Source organism: Seriola dumerili, unplaced genomic scaffold, assembly GCF_002260705.1.
Source record: "Seriola dumerili isolate Sdu_G_001 unplaced genomic scaffold, Sdu_1.0 BDQW01000003.1, whole genome shotgun sequence".
NCBI classification, from domain to species: Eukaryota; Metazoa; Chordata; class Actinopteri; order Carangiformes; family Carangidae; genus Seriola; species Seriola dumerili.
In genome coordinates, this window is record NW_019174258.1 from 15,222,203 (window position 1) to 15,244,834 (window position 22,632).

The 22,632-nt window shown below is 42.6% G+C and overlaps 1 protein-coding gene across 1 annotated transcript; it reads right to left on the reverse strand.

The window, feature by feature from the left end:
- Positions 1-13,751: 13,751 nt before the first annotated feature.
- ccne1 (cyclin E1) lies at positions 13,752-22,627 on the reverse strand. Its single transcript, XM_022742633.1, has 12 exons — positions 22,473-22,627; positions 21,869-21,920; positions 21,558-21,645; positions 21,098-21,166; positions 20,737-20,903; positions 18,721-18,856; positions 16,600-16,746; positions 16,367-16,462; positions 15,950-16,084; positions 15,524-15,635; positions 15,277-15,434; positions 13,752-14,372 (listed from the first exon to the last, which is right to left on the reverse strand). The coding sequence occupies exons 2-12, from the start codon at positions 21,880-21,882 to the stop codon at positions 14,187-14,189; spliced, it is 1,308 nt and encodes a 435-aa protein (XP_022598354.1). The 5' UTR covers positions 21,883-21,920; positions 22,473-22,627; the 3' UTR covers positions 13,752-14,186.
- Positions 22,628-22,632: the final 5 nt, after the last annotated feature.

Genomic DNA, 22,632 nt, shown 5'->3' on the forward strand with positions numbered 1-22,632 from the left:
TGCATATCTGAGATCAGATCAGATCTTGGTATCGAGCTGACCATAAACACTGCCAATTAGCGATCCAGCAGCGTTATTACCATGACCTGGCGAGCAGCTTCTGGGAAACCAAAGTCTTTGGGTTCCAAGGGGAGTACGGTTGCAAGGCTGAAACTTAAAGGAATTGATATAAGGCCATGATACCAGAAACCCAGTTTTTGAGAACACAGGCCTCAAGAGTTTATCCCCGACATGGGGGTGTTCTAAACCGCTGGTTGTTGGCAGGTTTCCCCCTTCCATAACTGTGGTTTCCACCAATAGACACTGACCGATTGGCATCCATGACCCACCATTTATGGGCCCCCACTGGCTGGCCTAGTGCCAGTGTTCGGGCGGACTGTTCCTTTGGCCTGTGGTTTTACCTCTATGGCCCGGGACAGATTTGCGTAGAGGGAGTTCGAGGACTCTTCCTCCACATTCCTCCCATGGCTGGTTGATTGATAGCGAGACTGAGATGCCACGTCTGCCCCAGTTGTCCTACAACAGAACTCCTTGAGGGGTCACTGGTATTATAGCCACAGCCTGAGACACCTCAGTGCCTCTTTCAGCAGGTCCTTCAGGGAAACAAAGTTTCTCAAATCGTACCCAGGGTCAAACACCCTAACTTGAGGTGGGTCTCACTTCCCCATAAGGTTGCCTTACTTTTCCTGGTTCCCAGTCCAGAGGGGGCCCCACACACGTCCAGTGCATGGTCTGGGTGGGCGTCTGCGCCGTTCCATGCCCGAGGGCTACCTGGTTGATCCTGCCAGTAGCATATGCTTGTCTCAATGATTAAGCCATGCAAGTCTAAGTACGTATGGCCAGTACAGTGATACTGCAAATGGCTTATCAAATCAGTTAGAGTTCCTCTGATTGCTCTCACGTTACTTGGATAACTGTGGCCATTCTAGAGCTAATACATACAAAAAGCACTGACCTTCAGAGATGTGTTCATTTATCAGATCCAAAACCCATGCTGGCCCCCGTGGAGCCGATGTCTCATTCGCATTTCTGCCCAATCAATTTTCGCTGGTACTTTCTCTACCTATTACGGTGAGTCAGTGTAGTTCATTTCTGAATTGGTGCCATGATTAAGAGGGACAGCTGGGGGCATTCGTAGTGTGCCTTTGAAGTGAAATTCTAGGACCAGTGCTAGAAGGATGAAAAGAAAACCATTTGCTAAGAATCTTTCGATTAATCAAGCACAAAAGTCAGAGGTTCGAAGATGAGCAGATACCCTTGCACTTCCTTAATATCCTTTAATGAGGATCATTTGGATGGCAAGCCTGGTGCCAGCAGCTGCTGTAATTCCAGCTCCAATAGCATATCTGAGACCAGATCAGATCTTGGGATTGATCTGACCATAAACAATGCCATTTAGCGATCCAGTGGCGTTATTACCATGATCTGCCAGGCAGCCTCTGGGAAACCAAAGTCTTTGGGTTGCAAGGGGAGTAGAGGCTGAGGCTTAATTTGACTCCAAAATACCCTGTGTGTGAATCCAATTCTAGAGCTAATATATGCAAACAAGCACTGACATCTGGAGATGCGTGCATTTATCAGATCCAAAACCAATCCAAAGGGGTGTCTCTCAGGGTGCCCCACCGACTTTGGTGACTCTGGACTTTGAGCCGAACTTAGATTACTTTGAGTGGTTGATAATACTAGAAAAGTGTTGAAGTGCAGTCCCTTTACCAAGTGCAGACAATTCCTGAATTGGGGGCATGATTAAGAGGGATGGCTGGTGGCATGTTTTCATTAATCAACGAGGTCGAAGGTTCAAAGATGATTAGAGACCGTTGTAGCTACCGGTTACGTTGTAGTATAATTACCATGACCTGCCTGGGCAGCTTCCTGGAAACCAGAGTCTTTAGGTTCAAGGAGGAGTATGGTTGCAAAGCTAAAACATGAAGAAATTAAAATTAAGAAGGGAACGGCCAGGAGAGGAGCCTTCGGCTTAATTTGACCCTCTGCACAATTTCAGGAACCCAGTTTTTGAGAAAACAGGCCTCCGGAGTAGTCTCCCAACATGTTCCCCAACCTCAGGGTGTTCCAAATGGCTCATTGTTGGCAGGTTTCACCCTTCCATAACTGTGGTTTTCAAAAATGATGAGTGATTGGCATCCAGGACCCGCCATAGTGCCGTGCAGTTCTTGGACGGACAGTTTTTCTGGCTTGTGGGTTTGCCTCTATGGCCTGGGAGGGCTTTGTGTGTAGGGAGTCAGAGGACTCTTTACTCTGTGTTCTAACTTCTAATGGAACTTTCTCTGCCTGCTATGACGATCACAGGTAACAGTGAATCAGGGTATGAAATCCTTGAAATCCTTTTAAAGAGAATCAATTGAAGGGGTTCTGTTCCTCAACCCATGTAACAAGTTACTTGACCCCAGTCCTTACTACTTGGGAGAACCGAAAGACCAGTGCCTAGGCCAAGTGCTTTGACCGAGAAAGGCTAAAGTGTTTCTCCAGTCTAACCTACAGGGTTTTCCGAAGGGCCACTCATGTAATTCCCCCCGTGGTTTTCTCCAATCTGGCCAAAAAGGTTTTGAGTTCTCTTTCAAACATTGCTTGGTATCTCACTGTGGGATGCACCCTCTGGCATGAACAATCACGGAAGCTCCAATACCACCATGTCTGTCAGGGGACTGACCAATCATCTGAGCTGCATGATCCGGCCTGTCCCGCTCTATAACCTCCTGCAGCCCCCACAAGGCATTCTCGCTTTCTTGAGCTCCTCAGCTATCTTGACTCTGGATTTTCCACTTAACAGTTCACTGACGCAGCCGTCAACATAGTCACTGAATGTGGAATCGTGGGTTTAGATTGTAGACTTTTCAGGCTACTTTATGTAGAAAAGTGGTGGTGTAATAAAGTTGTTAGAATTTTATAAGAAACAAACCACCAATAAGGCAACTTGTGTTCTTTGATACGAGGGTGCGCAGTACTTGATGAACCACAATACGGAGGCTGCAACAAGAAATATTTATTGCACAAAGATATGTACAAGGATAAAACTTATGGTAGCAAATGTCTCCAAATTGGGGGAAAGTCTTTAAAAGAAAAGGCAAGTTAACAGTCTTAAAATAATCCGTCCGAGAGGGCTCACTGTCGTACTCCCAGTCCTTGCTCTAGCGCCCTCTATCCAGTTGACATCGGTCGAACCCACACCACCAAGGGTCCCTCTCCTGGAACCAAGGAAAATAGCCAGCAGTCTGCACTTCATAGACAGGGTTACGTCAATACGAGCAACCTCACCAACAGACAGTGAACTGTTTATAGGGAACTCACAACTTTGGGCAGAAGCTCCTGCCTCTGCCAACTGCATTCAAAGGCCTCCAGTGCACTGCTGGTCTCAGTCGTCCGGCCTGCTTTCATCCCTCGCCAAGGCCTCCTCTGCTGACTCGACACCTCCAGGTAACATCCACTGGTCCTGGAACAAAAGAACATAGCCAGCAATCTACCAGCTTTAAGCAGAAACTCCTGTCTCTGCCACTCGCATCCAAAAGCCTCCAATACACTACTGTGTCTGTCATCTGGCTTGCATGGGGATCCACCACTACTTGCAAGGTGTGTTGGCTCAGTCCAAAAAAAAAAAAACTTGGAGTCCAACCTGCTGCTCTGTCTATATAGATGGAGAGAAACCCTCCCCTGAGTCACCATTGGCCGGTGTGGCCAGCCTGTAGCCGTTGATTGGCTGAAGCAGATGTCAGTCCATGTCTGCAATCACTGTCTCCATTGTGTTCACCTGTGTCAATTAACTTAAACATGCATGTCAATACACTCAAACTAAGAAAATGTTGCACTCAAAATAATAACTAAAGAAAGCAACTAAACACAAACATGCAAATAAACATTGAACATGAATATAAATAAACAAAATACTCAAACATAACAAACAATGATTTCCACTGCAGACAGCAACACAACACATAGTACTCAGTATGACATTTACATCTTTTTGTCAAGGAAAGTTGTCATTCAGGTGGAGGTGCCTGCACCTGTGTTTTCACATCAGCTAACAGGCTAACACGCCTGTGGTCCGAGCGTGGATGTGGGAGATGAGATGTTATTGGGACAAGCCTTTTAGGCACAGGGTTCCCAAAAAGGGCTACTCTGGCCTATAGATTGCTAATAGGGAGGTTCTGGGTCTCGTGGACCCCACGGTGGTGTAGCAATCGATGGCATAAGATCTTTTTTTTTTAAAGTATATTTTTTGGGTTTTTTTATGCCTTTATTTGATAGTACAGTAGAGAGACAGGAAATGGGGAGGCAGAGAGAGGGGGAATGACATGCAGCAAAGGGGCCAACTGCAGCGAGGACTGTAGCCTCTACACATGGGGCACCTGCTTAGACCACTACGCCACCCGACACCCCAGTGGCATAACATCTTTATCCCAACCACCAATCCACCCCCGCTGGGACAATGGTAAGATGGAGCATTTCACTGCCTCCATGTACCAAAAGGTTTACAAGTCGGCTGCCCAGTCTATTAAAGATCTGAATGTGGTGATGCTGCTGACAGCTTATCAGGGCGAACTTTTCCATGATATGGGTCACCTTCTGGATAAGGGCTCTCTAAGTCCAGCAATGTGCAAGGAAATATGTGTCTTCACGGACCTCATCCTCCGTGTGTCTAGAAGTGAAGTTCAGGGTTGTGACCGCGTCATGGGCCTGGCTGTGGCAGGAGAGAGATTGCTGTGGCTTAATCTTTCCAGCCTGCCATTCCAGGATAAGCAGGTCCTCATGGATTCCCCTTTTGTCCCATCAAGGGCTAAGGGGTGGTTTGGAAAAGATGTAATCTCTATGCAGCAGGTTAGTGACCTGAGAAAGGAGCAGGGCGAGGTGTTCAACCTCTGCCTCCCTCAAAAGTCCACTTCTTGCCAGCGACTGCCATCCCACCAAGGTTTTGTGGCTATGGCAGTAAGAGGACGCAGCGGGAGCTTCAAGGGCCCAAGGTTTCAGACACTGGAGCAGCCTGCCACACTCCGGCAAGCCCTCAGGGCCGAAAGCATTGGGGCAAAAAGTCTCTCCCACCCACCAGAGGTGATGAAGCGATGGTCAACTTACCAGCTGTGGTTGGTGTAAACATAGGCCCAGCAGTCAGCACTCATGGAGATATCTGCCCTGAGCATCTCTGGGATGGATCAGGGTTTTCCTTCTCCTCCCACCCTCCCAAGAGGAGAAGTATTTCAGCAAATTTCACCACCACCTTGCTCTGTTTTGGAGGGAAAACATATTAGGAAATGAGGATACATGACTGGGAGTGGATACACTGGCTCATGCATGGCCAAATATGCTGCTGTATGCGTTCCCCTTCTCAGCCTCATAGCTCTGGTGAGAGAGCAGCAGCTGGTTTTGATTCTGATAGCACTGAATTGGCCCAGCAGACCACGGATAGCGGAGCTAGTGTGTCTCCTTCACAGCCGGCCATGGCTACTGCCGCTGTGCAGGGACTTGGTGTCACAGGCGCATGGACAAATTTTCCCTCCAAGCGTCTGGCTCTTTGGACCTGGCCCGTGAGAGGTGAAACTTAAATGAGTGGGGTCTGCCTCTGAGGGTAATTGAGACTTTTCAGAGCTCAAGGTAGCCAGCAAGTGGAGTGTGTTTTAGAAAAGGTGTGAATGTCGGAATGTTGTGTCTTTTCAGGGTTCTGTTCCGTATGTGTTATGCTTCCTGCAGAATTTATTGGATAATGGTAAGGCCTTTTCCACTATGAAGGTCTATTTTGCTGCTATTTGGTAACGTGCCAAATGGTCAGCGTTGGCCAGGGTTTTAGTTTTCAACCCCTGGTACTGGTTCTATGCCCCCAGCCCTGGCTGTTTGTATCTGGGAGGGCTGTATCCCTGCTCTTTGTCCCAGGCTCTGTTTCTAAACCAATGGCAATGGCACCAGGCCCCAGCCCTTACTGCTTGGAAGAACCCAGAGCCCAGGCCAAGTGTTACAACTGAGCAAGGTCAAAGTACTTCTTTAAACTAACTTACAAGTTTTTCTTGGCGGTCTCCCCCCTAGGGTAATGTCAAGACAGTGTAATACTAGATGAAAATGTGCCTGTGGATACATTGTTCAGGGATCCAGGGAGGGGTCGTTAAGTGTGGGTATACATGGTCGACTGGTGGACCAGATCTGCCCTGGAGGGGGACTAAGCAAAGTTCAGACATGGGAGGAAGGGTTGTGGCAAAGCATAGACTCTGTCAACCAGGGTTCGGGCCTGGAGCCATAGCCAGGGTTGAGAACCATTTAAGTAATGGGTCCTGCACCTTGAAAGAGGTCCTCTCGTGTATTTCCCCCTAAGATGTTCTCCAGTCTGACCTAAAAGGTTTAGATTTTCTTTGTTGTTGTTTTTGTGTCTGTGTTTTGTGAGGGAAAAAACAAGACCTCCAGAAAACCCTGTAGGTTAGATTGAAGAAATATTTTGATCTTACTTGCTCAAAACACTTGGCCTGGGCTCTGTTGTTTTTTGGTTCTCCCAAGTGGAAGGGCTGGGGACGGGTTGAGAACCAAAGCCCATGCAAAGGAGAAAGAGTGCGGCCCTTCCAGGCCCAAACAGCCAGGCCATGGGCACACAGCCAGTGCCATTGGTTGAGAACCCAAGCTGAGGACAAGGAGCAGGTGTGAGGCCCTCCCATGGGCCAAGAAGCCAGGGCTGGGGACCTAGAGCCAGTGCCAAAAAAAGAAAAGTACAACCTGGGTTAATGATAAGGAGTGAGGCCCAAGCAGCTAGGGTCTCGGCTTTACCCCAACCAGTCTTCCCATATCTGGGTATTGTTTAATACCACTCCAGAGATCTAAGCCACCAGTCAAACATGTATACGCACACTTAAGCACGACTCCCTGGATTCCTCAACAATGTATCAACAGACACATTTTCAACAGGTACTGCATTAATTAGCAAAAACGAGAAACTGTTTCGACATTACAATAAAGTGAAGAAAAAAAACAAGACCCACAGAAAACCTTGTAGGTTAGATTGGAGAAATACTTCACCTTTCTTGGTTGGAACACTGGGCCCAGGCTCTGGTTCTCTGGTTCTCCCAAGTAGAAGGGCTGGGGGCCTGGGGCCTGGGTCCCGGAGCCAGTGTCGCTTATTTAGAACCAGAGCCCAGTACAAGGAACAGGTGCGAGCCCTTCCAAGGCCCAAGTACAGTAGCCAGGGCTACCAGAGCCAATTACAGGGGTTGAGAAATAAGTAAGATTAAAAATTCTGAGAAAGAGGTGAAAAAGTTATGGAAAAGGAAGGGTTGTTTTTATTGAGGTCATATATCTCTATATCTATATCTTTACTATTCTTGATGATAATGAACCTTTCCTCAGGATCTAAGATGTTGCAGTGTGAGTTAAAGGGATTTTTGCTGAATAAAATGGAAAGCCTCCTTTATCTACAGTTATGTTGCAGAGTAATCTTTGATGAATTGTGGCCAGCCTTTTGTTTGAGCATCTGTGGCTGAAGCAAGCAGTTGTCTGCTTTCAGTTTTTCAAGGTGAGTAAAGATCTTGTTTTTTGTTTGTTTGTTTTTCTCCTTGCAACTAACCCTGCATATATTCCAACTAATACATTCTAAAGCTGATATGAGATGGGTTATGTTTGCTAAGATTAGTATTAAAAATTTCATGCGTAGAGCTGAGTGAAAGATGAGTTGAAATTTTTCATGAAAAGTTTTCTTCTCATTATCATATTATTAGATTATACATATCTGTCATATGAACAGAGAACACTATGGAGCTAGCATTACACATGAGGATGAGTGCTAACAAACAATCACAATTACAACAGTAACCAAAGAAAATAACAATTAACATTACGCAAATTTGTTTGCTGGGGGTTTGTTGCACGATGGATGCTGAGAAAACCATAGAAATACTTATATATAGTATTTCACAGTAAAGGTGATAGTTTTTGTATGATACAATGACTGCACCTTTTCTTCTCTCCAGGTGTTAGGATTGGAAATAATTTTTGGGTCTCTCTCTAATATTTCCATTGGGTAGTTAAGTCCAAAGCTGGTCCCTTTGTTTTAATGTTTGATATTGGCGATACTTAGTCTGTCTTTAGTGTTGTTTTGTCCTTTCCTCCTATGCTGTGGATGTGATTGAAAAGTCACTTGTATAGTGGTTGCTTCTTATTCCTCTTGGCTCATGGATTGTTTGATCTGCTGTTTTTGATGTATGTTTTGTTGTGAATTAAAGTTGAATATCCCCTCTGGTGATCAGCATGCAGTGAAGACTTTCCTGCCCTTCCTGATCAAACACCTTTGTGAAGCAGGTTTCTCCTTTATGTCAGCCCCAAGATGGAATTTTGGGGAATTTGGAATAGAATGAAAGTAGAAAACACTCCACAATAGTAATTAAAACTGCTTCTGGCTCACCTGGTTAAGCCTGGATAGTGTAGTGTCATTTAAGGCCTGACAGTATTATAATTATCAAAATTGGGTGCCAGATAGACAATTAATTCCATCAGTGAAGCTCAGGGGTGAAATTTAGACCTAGCTTTTTTTGTAACCCACGGCTACAAAATAAGTTAAATATAGAGAGATTTACCAGTTCTAATTCTTATTATATTACCACTCAAATGTAGTTTTGGACATTTCTGATTTCATTCAAACACTCAACCAAAACTCAGGACAACAGACATTTCATCAGCACAGACGTTATAATGATCCAATATGATATCTCAATGATTCTCCTAGTTGATAGATAGATAGATAGATAGATAGATAGATAGATAGATAGATAGATAGATAGATAGATAGATACTTTCATGTGTCCATTAGCTCATTGTTGATGATAATAATAAAAAACAGTTAATAATAAATAGACAACAATAATTAGATTAGTCCACTTCCTTTGGCTGAGGTGTTGTATAGCCTGATGGCAGTGGGAACAAAGGATCGCCTGAACCTCTCTGTTCTGCAGCGCAATGCTTCTGTAGCTGCTTGTCTGTCCTGCCAGAATGTTGTGGAGAGGATGGTTGGTATTGTCCAAGATGGCCTCCATCTTACATTGCATGCGTCTCTCCATGCATGTAAAGGATGGCATCATCCACTCCAATATGTTCTCTGTAGGCAAACTGTAGGGGGTCTAGTGCATGTTCAACCTGTGGCCTCAGAAGGTGGAGAAGCAGCTGCTCCAGGGTCCTCATGATGTATGATGTGAGGGCCACCGGTCTGTAGACATTTATCTCAGCCAGTCACCCTACTTTAGGTACTGGAACAAGACATGATGTTTTCCACACGACCGGGACCCTCCCTGTTTGTAGGTCTAAGTTGAAGATCCTCTGGAGAGACTCAGCCAGCTGGGCTGCACAATCCTTTAACAGCCTCGGACACACACCATCCAGGCCTGTTGCCTTTCCAGGACGTAGCCTCTTGAGCTCCGCCCTCACCTCCTCCGCTGTAAAGGACGGGAGACTTGACCCCAATGTGGAGGGAGTTGCAGCTGCAGTGTTAGGTTGTGGAGGAGATGCTGTAGGAGAAGCTGCAGCTGAAGCAGTGGGAGAGAGAACAGGTGAGGCTGTGTCACACCTGTTGTAGAGCAGGTTGAACTCATTGGCCTTGTCCACATCACCTGATGTTGCCTGGCTTTTCTTCTCTTTATAGCCAGTGATGTTCCTCATCCCCTTCCACACCTCTCTGGTGTTGTTGTGCTGCAGCTTCCTCTCTACTTGCTTTTTGTTGTCCTCCTTCTCCTGCTTTAATCTCCTCTTCAGCTCATGTTGCACACACCTGAGCTTCTCCCTGTCTCCATCCCTGAAGGCCTCCTTTTTCTGCTTGAGGAGGGTCTTGATGTTACTGGTGATCCAGGGTTTGTTGTTTGGAAAGCAGTGTACAGTCTTTGCTGGTATTACAGTGTCCATACAGAAGTTAATGTAGTCTGCAGTACATGCAACCATTCTATCAAGGTCAAGGTCCTTGCTGGCTCAGTACACAGGGCTTGTAGGAAGGCTGAAGAAAAACCAGATTATAATCTGATCTGCCAAGTAGTGGTAGAATTGAAACAGTGTAGGCCTGCTAGACGTTTGCATACAAATCAAGTGTCTTATTTTCCTTCTTGGGACAGTCAACATACTGAGTGAAGCTAGTCAGGTGAGAGGTGAGAGTTACATGGTCAAAATCCCTCAATATTGCAATGAATGCATCAGGGTGCTGGGTCTGTATCCTGAAACAGTATTGTGAATGACGTCACACGCGACTGCAGGCTCTGCTTGTGGTTGAATGTAAACAACAATGGCGACGATTTGTGAGAATTCCCTCGGTACATAGTACGGTCTAAGATCAACTGCCAACAGTTCAATATCCCGACAGCAGGTCTTCTCCTTCACTGTGATATGACCGGGGTTGCACCATCTATTGTTAACAAACAGAACCAGTCCTCCTTTAGTTTAGCCCCAGCTCTGCATCCACATCTGGTAAACTTTAAAGCCAGTCCTAAACAACATCACAGGGGAGAACAAGCTAAAGACCATTCTCACCAGTCTGATGCAGCTCAGGGATTCTCCACTATAAAGCTTGGGATTACTCAATAAAAACTGGAATCAAATTAGATTGAAATTTACCTGGTTTGTTGTTGAGACACTCACTTCTCAGTCATGCCACTCTTTCCTGCACTGTGTCTCTCCCTCACAAGTGTCAGCAACTGTCCTCCTTGTCCTCTCCTTTGCTGTGCAGTAAAGGAGCAGTCCGCTTTTCACATCCTCATTAATGCAGTCGATATCATAGCACGTCGGAATCATTCATTTGAGGTTTACGACTGGAGAAGAAAATCGAAATCCTGTTTAGATATTAGTTACCAAAAGAACTATATTTAATATTACCACTTCTATGGTCTGTACTGTAGTAACAACTGTAAATAATTATATACAAGCTTTAGACATATAAGACACTGAACAATGAATAATCGTTTCTCGTGTTTTGAGTACAGTTTACTGATGGAACATTCCCATCATAGCTATATCATAATGGAGATTATTTGAATATTTCTGAGTGAGGATGGTTATGATGTTCAGTTTGTGTTGAAAATGCTGGAGAGAGGTGCTGATTCAACTTAATAATTTTGGAGGATGTAGTTTATGCTGCTGTTGAACTGTATACATTATACAGATTTTTGTTTCGTATTAGTTTGATGATCGAAACATCTGTCCACATAACACAATACAATTCAACAGCAACACAAACTTCAGCCTCCAGTATTATCATAGTTTGAAAACACCTCTCTGTAAGTTTCAACACAATCATAGCCTTCATGTTGTTGCAGAGCTGCCGCGTTAGTTTTAGTAAAGTGTTCCTAATAAACTGTCAGCTGAATGCAAGTCTTATGTTTGATCTGTATTTTCATCTTCAGTCATCGCCGCATGTATTTTGTCCCTGTCAGGTTATAGCTGAATAAATATGTTTAACAACTCGACACACAGTTAAGTAGGATTCCAGCACCTTATCATCCATTAAGGAAATTCAAGTCAATAAGCGGACTAATGAAATGTAATAGTGTTAACTTATTTCATTTTTTCTCCACACATAAAAGGCTATGGTGAATGACAGAACTGGAGCTCCATTGATGATGGCTTTTTTCATTCATCACTCGGAGTTACTCAGAGTTCACTGGACCAACGCTGATCAGATGTTTCTCATCTCAGGGTTTGATTCAGATTTTGTTAAACCTGTGTTTCGAAACAGGCTCCCATGTTTCTGTTGAGTTTTCTAACTTGTTAAAGTGTTTTCTAAAATATGTTCCACTCCTTCAATATTTAAATACTACACAATCTAATCTTTGACAATCTAAGGTTAGACTAAACAGACTTGTATCTTCTTCTAAAGTCAGTGTTTACCTGATACTGTTCCCCTCTAACTTCAGAAACATATGGAGCTCTGAAATACCTGTGAATTGAGATCAAATCTTTCTTCATGGCACTTGTTTTGAATTTTAAGATAATACGCAGAATTTTCATTCTTATCATTTTGATTTAGTTAAGAACCAAATTCTACTGCTTTTATTTTGGCATTATGCCTTTGTTGGACAGTCAGTAATAAAGACTGTCATGACATGCAACACAGGTCCCCAGCTGGAACTGAACCATGGACAGTGCAGTCATATAGCAAACACTGTGACCTTTCCATTACTGGAGTGTCCCACTCAAATTTTACTCTTAACAGTTTCATTCCTACTGATCCTGAAAGACTCTAGACTGTGTGAAAAAACAGGCAGGATTGGTTCTTTAGCTCAATCTGTACGCTACCAATCTGAGGCATGTCAGATTGTGGGATGAATACATTGAGATTTTTAGCATTACAGAGTAAAAAGTACGACAGCAGAGACAGACAAATGGAGCTCTGCAAGGTTTTCTGTTTTAACATCACAAACTTTTTTCTTTCACCTCCATTGCTGTGGTTTGTGGTTTTTCCCTACACTTCACTCAGGAAGAGAACCCACCAGCACACTGTACTGTTATATCATGCTGCATTTTGATTGGTTGGTTTGTAGACGTCTTGTAGCAGCAGTCACACTGAGAGAACTTGGTGATTAATTTCTGAAACTATCTGATTTTTGCTGCAGGCCGTCTTTGGTCAGCAAAAAATCTAAATGAGCCATTGGTGGGTGTGAGTCACAGTGTGATCAAGGAATCAGCATTTTGGAATAACAACCAGAGATTTTTACAATGTTTTTCTCACGACTGTCAACTTACATCTCAGACAACTTTTACTTGGACTTGCCTTGAATGAATAGAGACTTGACAGCTCTGCTCTGTCATTAAAATACACACATGCTCTGAACTGAATGAGAACTTCCTCTTGTAATCCTTTCCCCCTCAATATCACATCTGTGCATTGCATGCATGGTGTTTGTGCAGGTTTCTCTTGCAAACTGAAGCATCACACTGACATCTAGTGGAATAAAACCTGCGTGCATCTGTGTGTTTGTAAGGTTTGAAGAAGACATTAACACTAAGATTTCATTAAAACTAATTTCATACTGTGAACTATTGTACCTCCATAATTCATATTGCACACTGTACATGTTTGTATTAGACTTTTTTTTTTTTAAATTTTATACTACATATTTTATTGAAAAAAAGTATTTAAGCTACCTGTCTTGCAGTACTTTATATTAATGATAAACCTGATTCAAAATGACATGTCACTGAAAACCCATAGTACAACAAAGGATTGCTAAATTAAAAAGTCTTGAGAAACTTTCTTTGATGGAAAATATGTAGCAGCATTTTATTTTAAAACGTCAAAATAGAAATCTTACATTTTGGTGGTGGGCAAACGAACTGCAGGTTGGGATAAAAAAAACAAACAAAAAAAAAAACAAAGTTAAATACAATCAATAGTTTAGCTTCTGAAGCCTGGCTTTGTCACTTGTCCATTTATGTAGCCGAGCTACTGGTCCCCAAGTAAAACATGGCCATGTTTTATCCAATAAAATGTACAGAGAGTACAACCAAAAACAAGAGCAACACCCTATTTCATATCATTAAGAAAAAACAAAAAATCTCACACACTCATTCACACACACTCGCTCTCCTCCCCCTCCATCATGCAAAGCCCACTTTATAGCAGCACATAGAGCCAAATAGGACTCTAGGAATAGTTTTTGGGCAAATGAGGCCACTAAAAGAATTAAAAAAAAAAAAAAAACTAGCACACACACAGGATCAAATACAGACTCCATAAAACTGAATTTGGCCTCTGCATAGCAAATAAAGATGGCAACCATTAAATGTAGGTGTGACTGGTAATTAATGCAAGCATCAGGGTGCAATGCTATTAAAAAAAAAAACAAAAAAAAAAAAATTCTCCTCTCGGGCCATCCCATCCCTACTGGCCCTTAGCTTTGTGTTTTCACCCGAGCTGGAGGGTTGAATAGGTAAAGATTCCTGTGGGGATCAAAGCCATTTGTTCACTGATTGTCAGTACTTCCCCAATTTATCCAAAGTCAGTGTATTCACCCCCTTCAGAGACATTTAAAAGCATCCAAGTAAATCAGCATGACTTTGAAATGAGAAAATACCACTTCCAGTGTTTCCCCACCAGAAATCCATCATACATCTGTACTGGTGCTGCAGAGGCGTCACTGTTCAGAGGCAACATATCAGAGCTGCGCCTTTCTTACAGCTCCAACGTAAAAATCGAATTAAAATTTGCTGTTGTCTCATCAGTTTCAGTGGTCGCTTCGCTACTTTGGAAGGGACCGCTGTGGAGATGCCGCGTGCATCCTTGGTATAACTTTCAGTTTTGTGCTGTCCACGCGAGCCAGCTCTTCAGTTTTCTCACTGCTCAGAGGTGGAGTCAGGACGCCTGAAGGGACAGAGCACCGGCCATGACACTCCAACTCCACATCCTGGTAAGAGTAGGCCTTGTCCTGTAGACAGCAGGAATACACAGGTTAACTGTGCTGTCACTAGGAAGCAGTGAAATCATCATGACCTTCATCACAGCCTTCGGTTCATTATGCAAAATACCACCATACTGTGAAAATGTGCAATGAAAATACCCTGTGAAACTTTCAGTGTACAGATACTGATAGTCTTTAGTGGAGTTACAAACAGCTTAAACTTATGATCAGACATATTTACATTTATGATGTTGAATTTTTACTGGAGTAGTAGATGTGTTTCAAACCTTTTCAGGAGCTTATTCATTTATTACAGAAGATATTGAGTTGAGTGTTTTTACATGTCTTTTGTTTCAAAGGAGTCTTAAGTTTCTTCACGTAACCCTCGCCATTATCCCCAAAAATTCCCACCGACATGCAGTGTGAATAGTGGGGCCTCATACACACAAAAGGTGTGTGCCTTTCTAAACTACATCCAATTAATTGACTTTGCCATAGGTGGACTCCAGTCAAGTTCTAGACACATCTCACAGATGATGAACAGGAAGCACCTGATCACAGTTTAGAGAGTCACAGTAAAGGGTGGGAATGCTTTTGTAAAATATTTCAGTTTTTGATTTTGAATAAATTTACAAAACTTCAAAAACATGGTTTTCACTTTATTGTTATGGGTTGTTGATTGTAGATTGATAGAAGGTTTATCCATTTGAAATTACATCTACAACACAAAGTGTAAAGAAGTGAAGGGGTCTGAATACTTTCTGAATCTGCTGTATCTACAAGTCCTCAGCTGAAAACATTTCAGATGTGTTAGGTTGCAGGTTAAATGGCTGCACACATTTTTTATCCTCACTCCCTAAGATTACTCTTATTTTTCATGGATCAAGATTTTCCCCGGTTTCTTTCTAATTTAGAGAATACTTTCACTTACCAGCCATGTCAGATAAGGGGCGTGGGACTGGATGTTGTGCATGTCATCTGCAGGGATTCCTGGGAATGTTTTCATGGGCAACCCGCCAACCTCCCGCAGAGCCATGGCAAAAGGCACCATCCACCTTACACACTCCTCTACCTCCACCCACTTCAGGGCTGCATGTACAAAGGGATGAACGGTATGGTTTAATAAAAACTTTTTGCTCAAGAAGATTAAAAGTTAGTGAAGTTTGTCTTATTTTTACCTGAAACGTTTTCCACCAGCTCCAAGGAAGAGAAGTGAAACAGGGCTGAAGCAGCCAGGGTGCCATTGGAAAACTCAAGGCAACGCACATCTAGCATACAGAGATCCAACAACTAGAAAAAAACAGAAAAACACCATAGTTAAACATCAGAGCACACCTCAGAAGAAGTACTGCTCTTATAAAATGAGACAGAGGATGATTTACGGTCAAATAATCCAAATTTTCTACAAGATGTGTAAACTTTCCATTCAGACTCTGCTCCACATTGACATGATTGTATCACATTACTGCAGATTTGTCAGCTGCACATTCATGCTCCATCCATCTCCTGTTCCACTGGATTCAGTGTGCATCTACTTAAACTCTCATATTTCTGTATTTAAATACTTAATGGATAAATCAATTCATTAGTGAAGACACACACACCTCTGATATCTGTGAGAAGGTAGTCTGGGGGTATCTGGGGATGAGCAGGTCATCTGTCTCTTTCAGGTAGGCCACCTGCATGTAAACATTGAGCCAGGAGATGGGAGTCTGTGGACTGAGACTCCACTTCAGCTCCTGTGTTAGAGACGAGAGAGAGAGAGAGAGAGAGAGAGAGAGAGAGAGAGAGAGAGAGAGACTACATAAGCAAGGTTTTAGAATAACTACCTGTATGACAGACATGCATTTAGAAACTCATGTCATAAAACAAAAAGGAGGAGAACATGCTGTCCGCCAGTGGTGAAAGGTAACTAAGGGCCAATCATTACAAGAGCCATACTATTTACAGACCCTTGGACAAATGCAGACCAGTTCATACTGATGTGTCATGGATCAATGAGTTACATCTGTGTTCTTTACCTTCATAATAATGATTTCCATACTGAGAATCTCATCTTCCGTGCAGGCCTCGTCTGTAACGTAGGCAAACTGGTGGACCTTGGGAGGATACATCTCCTAAGAAGCAAAATTACAAGATCATTATAATAACCAACCATACCTGCCAACATATTACAAAATAAGGCAGGAGAAAAGGTGCAAAGGGCAATTTAGATCATTCCACTTGACGTCCCGCACAGTCCAGTATGTCTCACCTCGACTTTGGCAGCGATGAAGAGACAGGTGATGCCTATGAGCTGCAGCGTTGATTTGAAGACGTTTCTCTGTGTGGCCATGAAGCGGTCAAAGTAGTCCTGAGCGAGGTGGTACGTCTCCCTGTGCAGCTTGTACACCTCACTCACCTGAAACATGCACACACACAGAATGTTGCTTCAGTGAGATGAACTCCCACGACTTCAGACCACATACACTGGTAGGTTCGTTTATGCGAGTGGCATTAAATGAAGTTCACTATAATGATGGTGGATTACTGATAAGTGTCATTCATATTTTATATTCTTGCTTAAAAAATTGAAATGACAGTGAATGAGTTTTTCAGTAGATTTCCACACAATGTTTCACAAAAGAATGCAACCAAGAGCAAAGATTCAGAGGGCACTGGACACTCAACAGGTGTGATTATAGCTTGATATGTTTTAATTAATTATGTTTTCATCAGATGTTAGACATGTCACAAAGTGCTGTAAGTTTCTTTTCTGTTCTTTTTTTTTTTTACAATTAACTAGATTCCCTGCTGTTTATTTCCTGCTTTACTTTGGGTTTCATCCAGGATTTGACTTCTTGACCTCTGTGAAGTGTTGGTCAGCGCACGACTATAACTAATGAAAAATGTACACTTGGGATAAGCTCTGTGCAAGGTTTCTGGTTAAAAGTCCAAGTGTCAAAGAAAAAGGATGTTTGTGAAGCACACATTACAAGCAGCACTAGATACAAAACAAAGTGAACTGTTACAGCTGCTGGAATGTGACTTTTAAAGGCTTGTTGCATCACCCCTCTCTTTCTGTGTATCAGCTGTTATGTGGATCTGTGTGTTGTTGTTTGCATTGTTGACACACTACTCCATTTAGCACAAACAAACTTGTCATTTGGTTTCTTGTTGGGTAGAAATTGAAGCTGCTCTGTAGCGTTTTCAGTTCATTCAGTTATATTTGTGAGATTCCTCAGTTACCTTTATACTGTGTGCTGTGTTTCTGTATTTCCATAGCAACCTACAACATGAGATTTTGTTGTCTCCATGGATGTCCGTGGTTGAATCAAATTGAAACGTCCACAACATCGTGGCACAACTTAATCTTTTCAGAAACTGGAAATGCTTTGCAGAGTACATTGCATGTATTCCTACATATAGCTATGGAAGTAATACAATTCTAAATAAAGTTTCCTGTACCTTTAAATTGGTATCAAGTCTAATATATTCAAGCAACAACATTACAGGGAGACAAAATTAACTATCTCAGTGTTTAAATTTAAACGGTGCTGCACTGAAACAGATCTCAGATCTCGAAGCTCTTATCACCATTATTCATAGCAATTTATCCTTTGATATGAAGAGGAACCAAAAATCAAAGGGCTAAAGCTGATTTGGTCTAATCACATTGAGTAAAGACCCTATCAGACTGGTTGATCTCCTTCAGAAACAGGAGAACTCATAAGTCATTGCAGCTCATTATTCACCTTCAGTACAATGATGTTCAAAGTAATTTTTTCTCTCTGTCAGTTTTACTTTAACTGTTTATGCCACAGGATGTTTACGGATAATTATCCACCTAACGCAGGTTTGCAGTCACATTACCTTGCATCTCAATAACCAGATCAAAGCAGAATTTGACTACATCACAAAGAGAAAGAGCAGAGTGCTGACCAAGTCCTACGGCACAGTTTACTAGTGACAGTACTTTACCCTAAGAGCTGTTCTGTAAACATGAAACTTAACATGATGCTCTGCAAGGTTCATGCATTTTTTTTTGGCTGGACCGAAAACAGGAGAACCAGTGAGTGTCACAGAAACCACAGCTCATTCTTTGTCTTATGTGTTTGGTGATTTTGTCAGATGACATCATGTTTATAAGAAATCTAGATTTTAGCAGCAGAACAGCAGCTTGGAAATGTCTTGAAGTGCTGATAGTTAACAGGCTTAGACCAGGTCCTGTAAACTCTTTATAGCGTCTATAGCTTCTGTTCAGAGAAAGCACAAAAGCCAATTTAACCCTAATGTAACAGTCTGCTGAAATGATCAAAATTAAAGTCATTACATGCATCATTTACAGGTGTGATGACTGAAGTTATTAAACTGGTCACTGAGACATGCTACAGACCTCCATGAGCCAGTCCAGGAGAATTGCTCTCATCTTGGGCTGAAGATGAGGATGCTTCTCCATCACATGCACATCTCTGGTGTAGGTCTTATCCTTCTCCAACATGTTGTTCCACACCACATCCTTACTGGCCCAGCTAATTAACAAAATAGATGGACACAATGGTCAAGGATTCAACTCGACTGTTGTCTTTGTGGTGCAACATGTGCAGAGTATGTTTCCTACATGGGTTTACAGGCCTTAGTACAGATGGGTGACAAATTAGGAAGGAAGACCAATATGAAGTATTTTAATAAGATGTTTCAAAAATATGCACCAGAAACATCTTCAGTGCTGCATGTCATAGATTCTCCAACTCTCTGTAATTCTTCTGGAGGGAAGACAGCACTCTTCCTTCAGATGTTCCCTCACTTTAGTTTTGATCATGGAGGAGAGCATTTGCTAACAAACTGCTCCAAAATCCCTCATGAATTAACTCATTTATTCAGGTTTTTCTTTTAATTTGTCACCTCCCTCTATGCGCTTTGATATAAGAGAGAGCAAACGTGGTTGTGGGATGTGGAGATAAGGTGGCAAGAAGCAGTGAGTGAACACTGGGTTTACCTCCATTTAGGTATCGACTTGTCCTAAAATATCTCCAGAGTTTCATCTAATTTTTTAATAATAAACACAATCTATTTTAACTCATAAAACAATTGTATTGTTCTTGTCCATATTAAAAGACAAACATTCACAGTGTAGCTGGAAAAAGTATGTGAATCCCTTTTAGCTAATGACAAAAACAAAAGTTAACTGGAGTCGGGAGTTATCAAAGTCCAGAGTCAAGTCAGTGAAACCGGACTGTAGCTGTGGGTTAGAGACAATTGAAGACTCAAACATCTCGAGTTTGCTGTTCACAAGAAACATCTGATGTGAACCATACCTTACAAAAGAGATCTCAGAATACTTAGGTCAAGAATTGTTGATTAGCATAAAGCTGAAAGGGTCACAGGGTCATCTCAAAGAGTTGAGATCTTCATCAGTCCACAGTCACACAAACTGTCTATAAATAGAGATGTTTACATTCTGTGGCTACTCTCCCTAGAAGTGATAAACAGCTAAAGTGACTTCAAAAGCTCAACACAGGTGATCAGTAATGTAACAAAGAGCCTCAGAGTAACAGCTAAAGGCTTAAAGGAATCATTGGAGCTGGTTAACGTCTCTGCTCATAAGTCCACTATACACACATCATGATGCATGGAGCATGGAGAAAGGTGCTGCGCCATTGCTGCACCCCTGACTCCACATCACTACTGGGAAAATGTTTTATGGACTGAGAAAACTATGGTTGAAGTGTTTGGGAAGAACATGCAGCACTATGTATGGTTTAAAAAGGTTCACTACATACCAACATAAATACATCATCCCAAATGTTAAGTAGGGTGGAGGGAACACCATGATTTGGGGCTTTGCTGCCTCTGGACAGGGGAAAATGAATTGCCAAGGTTTGTCGGTGTATCGTACAGGATAGTGTCAGGGTGGCTGTCCACCTGCTGGACTTCAGTAGACGTTGGGTGATGCTACAGGATAATGACCCTAAACATCAAAGTAAATCTACAACAGAGTGACTTCAAACAAAGAAAATCCACCTGTTGGGGTGGGGTGGCCCAGTCAGAGCTCAGACCCAGAATCTGTCTGAGCTGAAGCAGTTCTTTAAAGAAGACTGGTCCAAACTTCCTCCTGAACATTGTGCAGGTCTGATTAGAAACTACTGGAAGAGCTGGTTTGAGGTTATTGCTGCCAAATGAGGTTCAACCAGTTAATAAATCCAAAGGTTCACTTACTTTTTCCCCACCAGCACTGAGAATGTTTAATGGCTGTGTTCAATAAACACAAAAGATTATAATTGTGTGATATTATCTTAGGGACACTGTTTGACTACAGAGACTGAGATGAAGATCAGGTCACATTTTATGACTCAAGCTTTCACACACACTTTCTTGCCACTGTAATTAACCACACTACAATAGTACTCACCACAGCGCAGGGAGTGGGGCACAATGCACGGGGGTGACAAATATGTTGTTAAAGTTGTAGTGGGGGAAGCCTGCATTTATCAGAGCAACAGGTTGGTCCTCTTCATGATCAGGCGTGGGAATCCACCTGTGTGGACTCTTGTAACCAGTACCAGGACTCCAGACCAGCTTCACAAGACAAAGAGAGAAAGAGAGAGAGAGAGAGAGAAAGAGAAAGAGAAAGAGAATAAGAGATGACAAGGAAAATGTGAGGGTAAGGTCACAGTAAATAACATGTTGTGATGGGCTCAGCTCTTCAATAACCTTGACTTCAAACATTAAGGCTACAGACAGACCACTTAATCAGAGATAACCAAGCCTACCTCACAGTCACGCTGCTTCTTCCTCGTCATCTCTGCTACCTCCTCATCATCATCCAGATCTTGTAAATACTGTAAAGGATTTAAAAGAAGAAAAAAAAAAAAAAAAAAGATTCACCATGTGATTCAATTCAAACTGCCAGAGCTTGTCAGATCAGATCCATTTCCACAGTATGAGAGCTTGTGAAAGGCAGAAACTGAATCCTGCACTGTGGGCTTTTCACTTTATAAGCACCAATAAAAAGTATTATTACAAACAACTTAAGTCATAGGCAATACATGACCAGCTGCATCAATCAGTCATACTTTAGTGAAGCAAAGGACACTGTTACTTGCCAGCAAATGATGAATATACAGTGTGTTATTCAGTTTTGGTTATTGAATCAGGCCCACCAGCTACAGCTGAAAATGGGGTTCATTATGTCAATTAAAGGCCAGTCTGAAAGCCTCTCAGACCACTCACAATGGCAACATCTGCCTTCCTCTTTCTCGGTCGTGCTGTGTTTTCTTTGGGCGCCTCAGGAGCAACAGACTTCGGTTCTGTGTCTTCCCTGTAACATCATAAAACAGCAAACAGGTGGCTGTAAGTCTTCATAGTAAACAGAAGATTTTGACAAGCCTGATAAACATGCTAAAATGCTCAGACTAATGTCTCACAGCAACAAGCTAACTAGCCAAACGGCTAAAGCTCCATCAACTCTTCTTCTCTTTCTGTCGTCGCACACTTTGAGTGACACGGTTGACAGAGCCGTGATTTAAAAACATAAAACTTACCGTTTTCCTCTCATTATATTCTGAGGGGTTGGTGTCAGTTCCCAGAGTAAACCTGTGAAGGAGACATGTTTTAAAAAACTTTTTCATTTTGGGGTTTAGATAAACAAGCATATAGCTGATACTCCCAACCCCCACTCTGAACTCCCTCCTGCTGACAAAGCCCGAGTCAGTCTGGCGCGGGGAAATGAAAAAGGTACGCGGTGTTAAAAGTCGTCAAAAAGTAACACACACTGTGAGCACATTCACGAAATTAACCGATGATTAACAACAGATGCTGAGTTATCCACTGAGTGTTGTTATTTCGTGTATTTTTAAGGGGAAGCTGGTAAATTTCCCCTGCTAACTTTGAACAGCTGGCTTGCCACATAATGGCCGAACGACCCCGGCACAGCTGGGGCGCCTATTTTCTTAATTCACCATTTAACAGCAACAACATCGAGCACACATGAAACAGTAAAGTGTGACCATCCATACAAACTTTTAATTCAACGTCCGGTTTAGTTATTATTAAGGTTAAAGCCTGCGTAGCTACACAAGCTGCAGCTGAAACTAGCACAACGTAAATAACTTGATGCAATGATAAAGTTTCTTTTCATCCACTCACCTCAAGACTCTGCCCTTGAAGTTCACTCTTATCCACGTCTAAAAAAATAAATATGAATTTTGAGTAACTTCACCGCCTGTTGTTCGTACTCGGAGGAGCTCTTTGTGCGTCTGTATACCCAGGCCGGGCTAGTTCCTCTGAGCTGGCGCCTAGCAGGGAG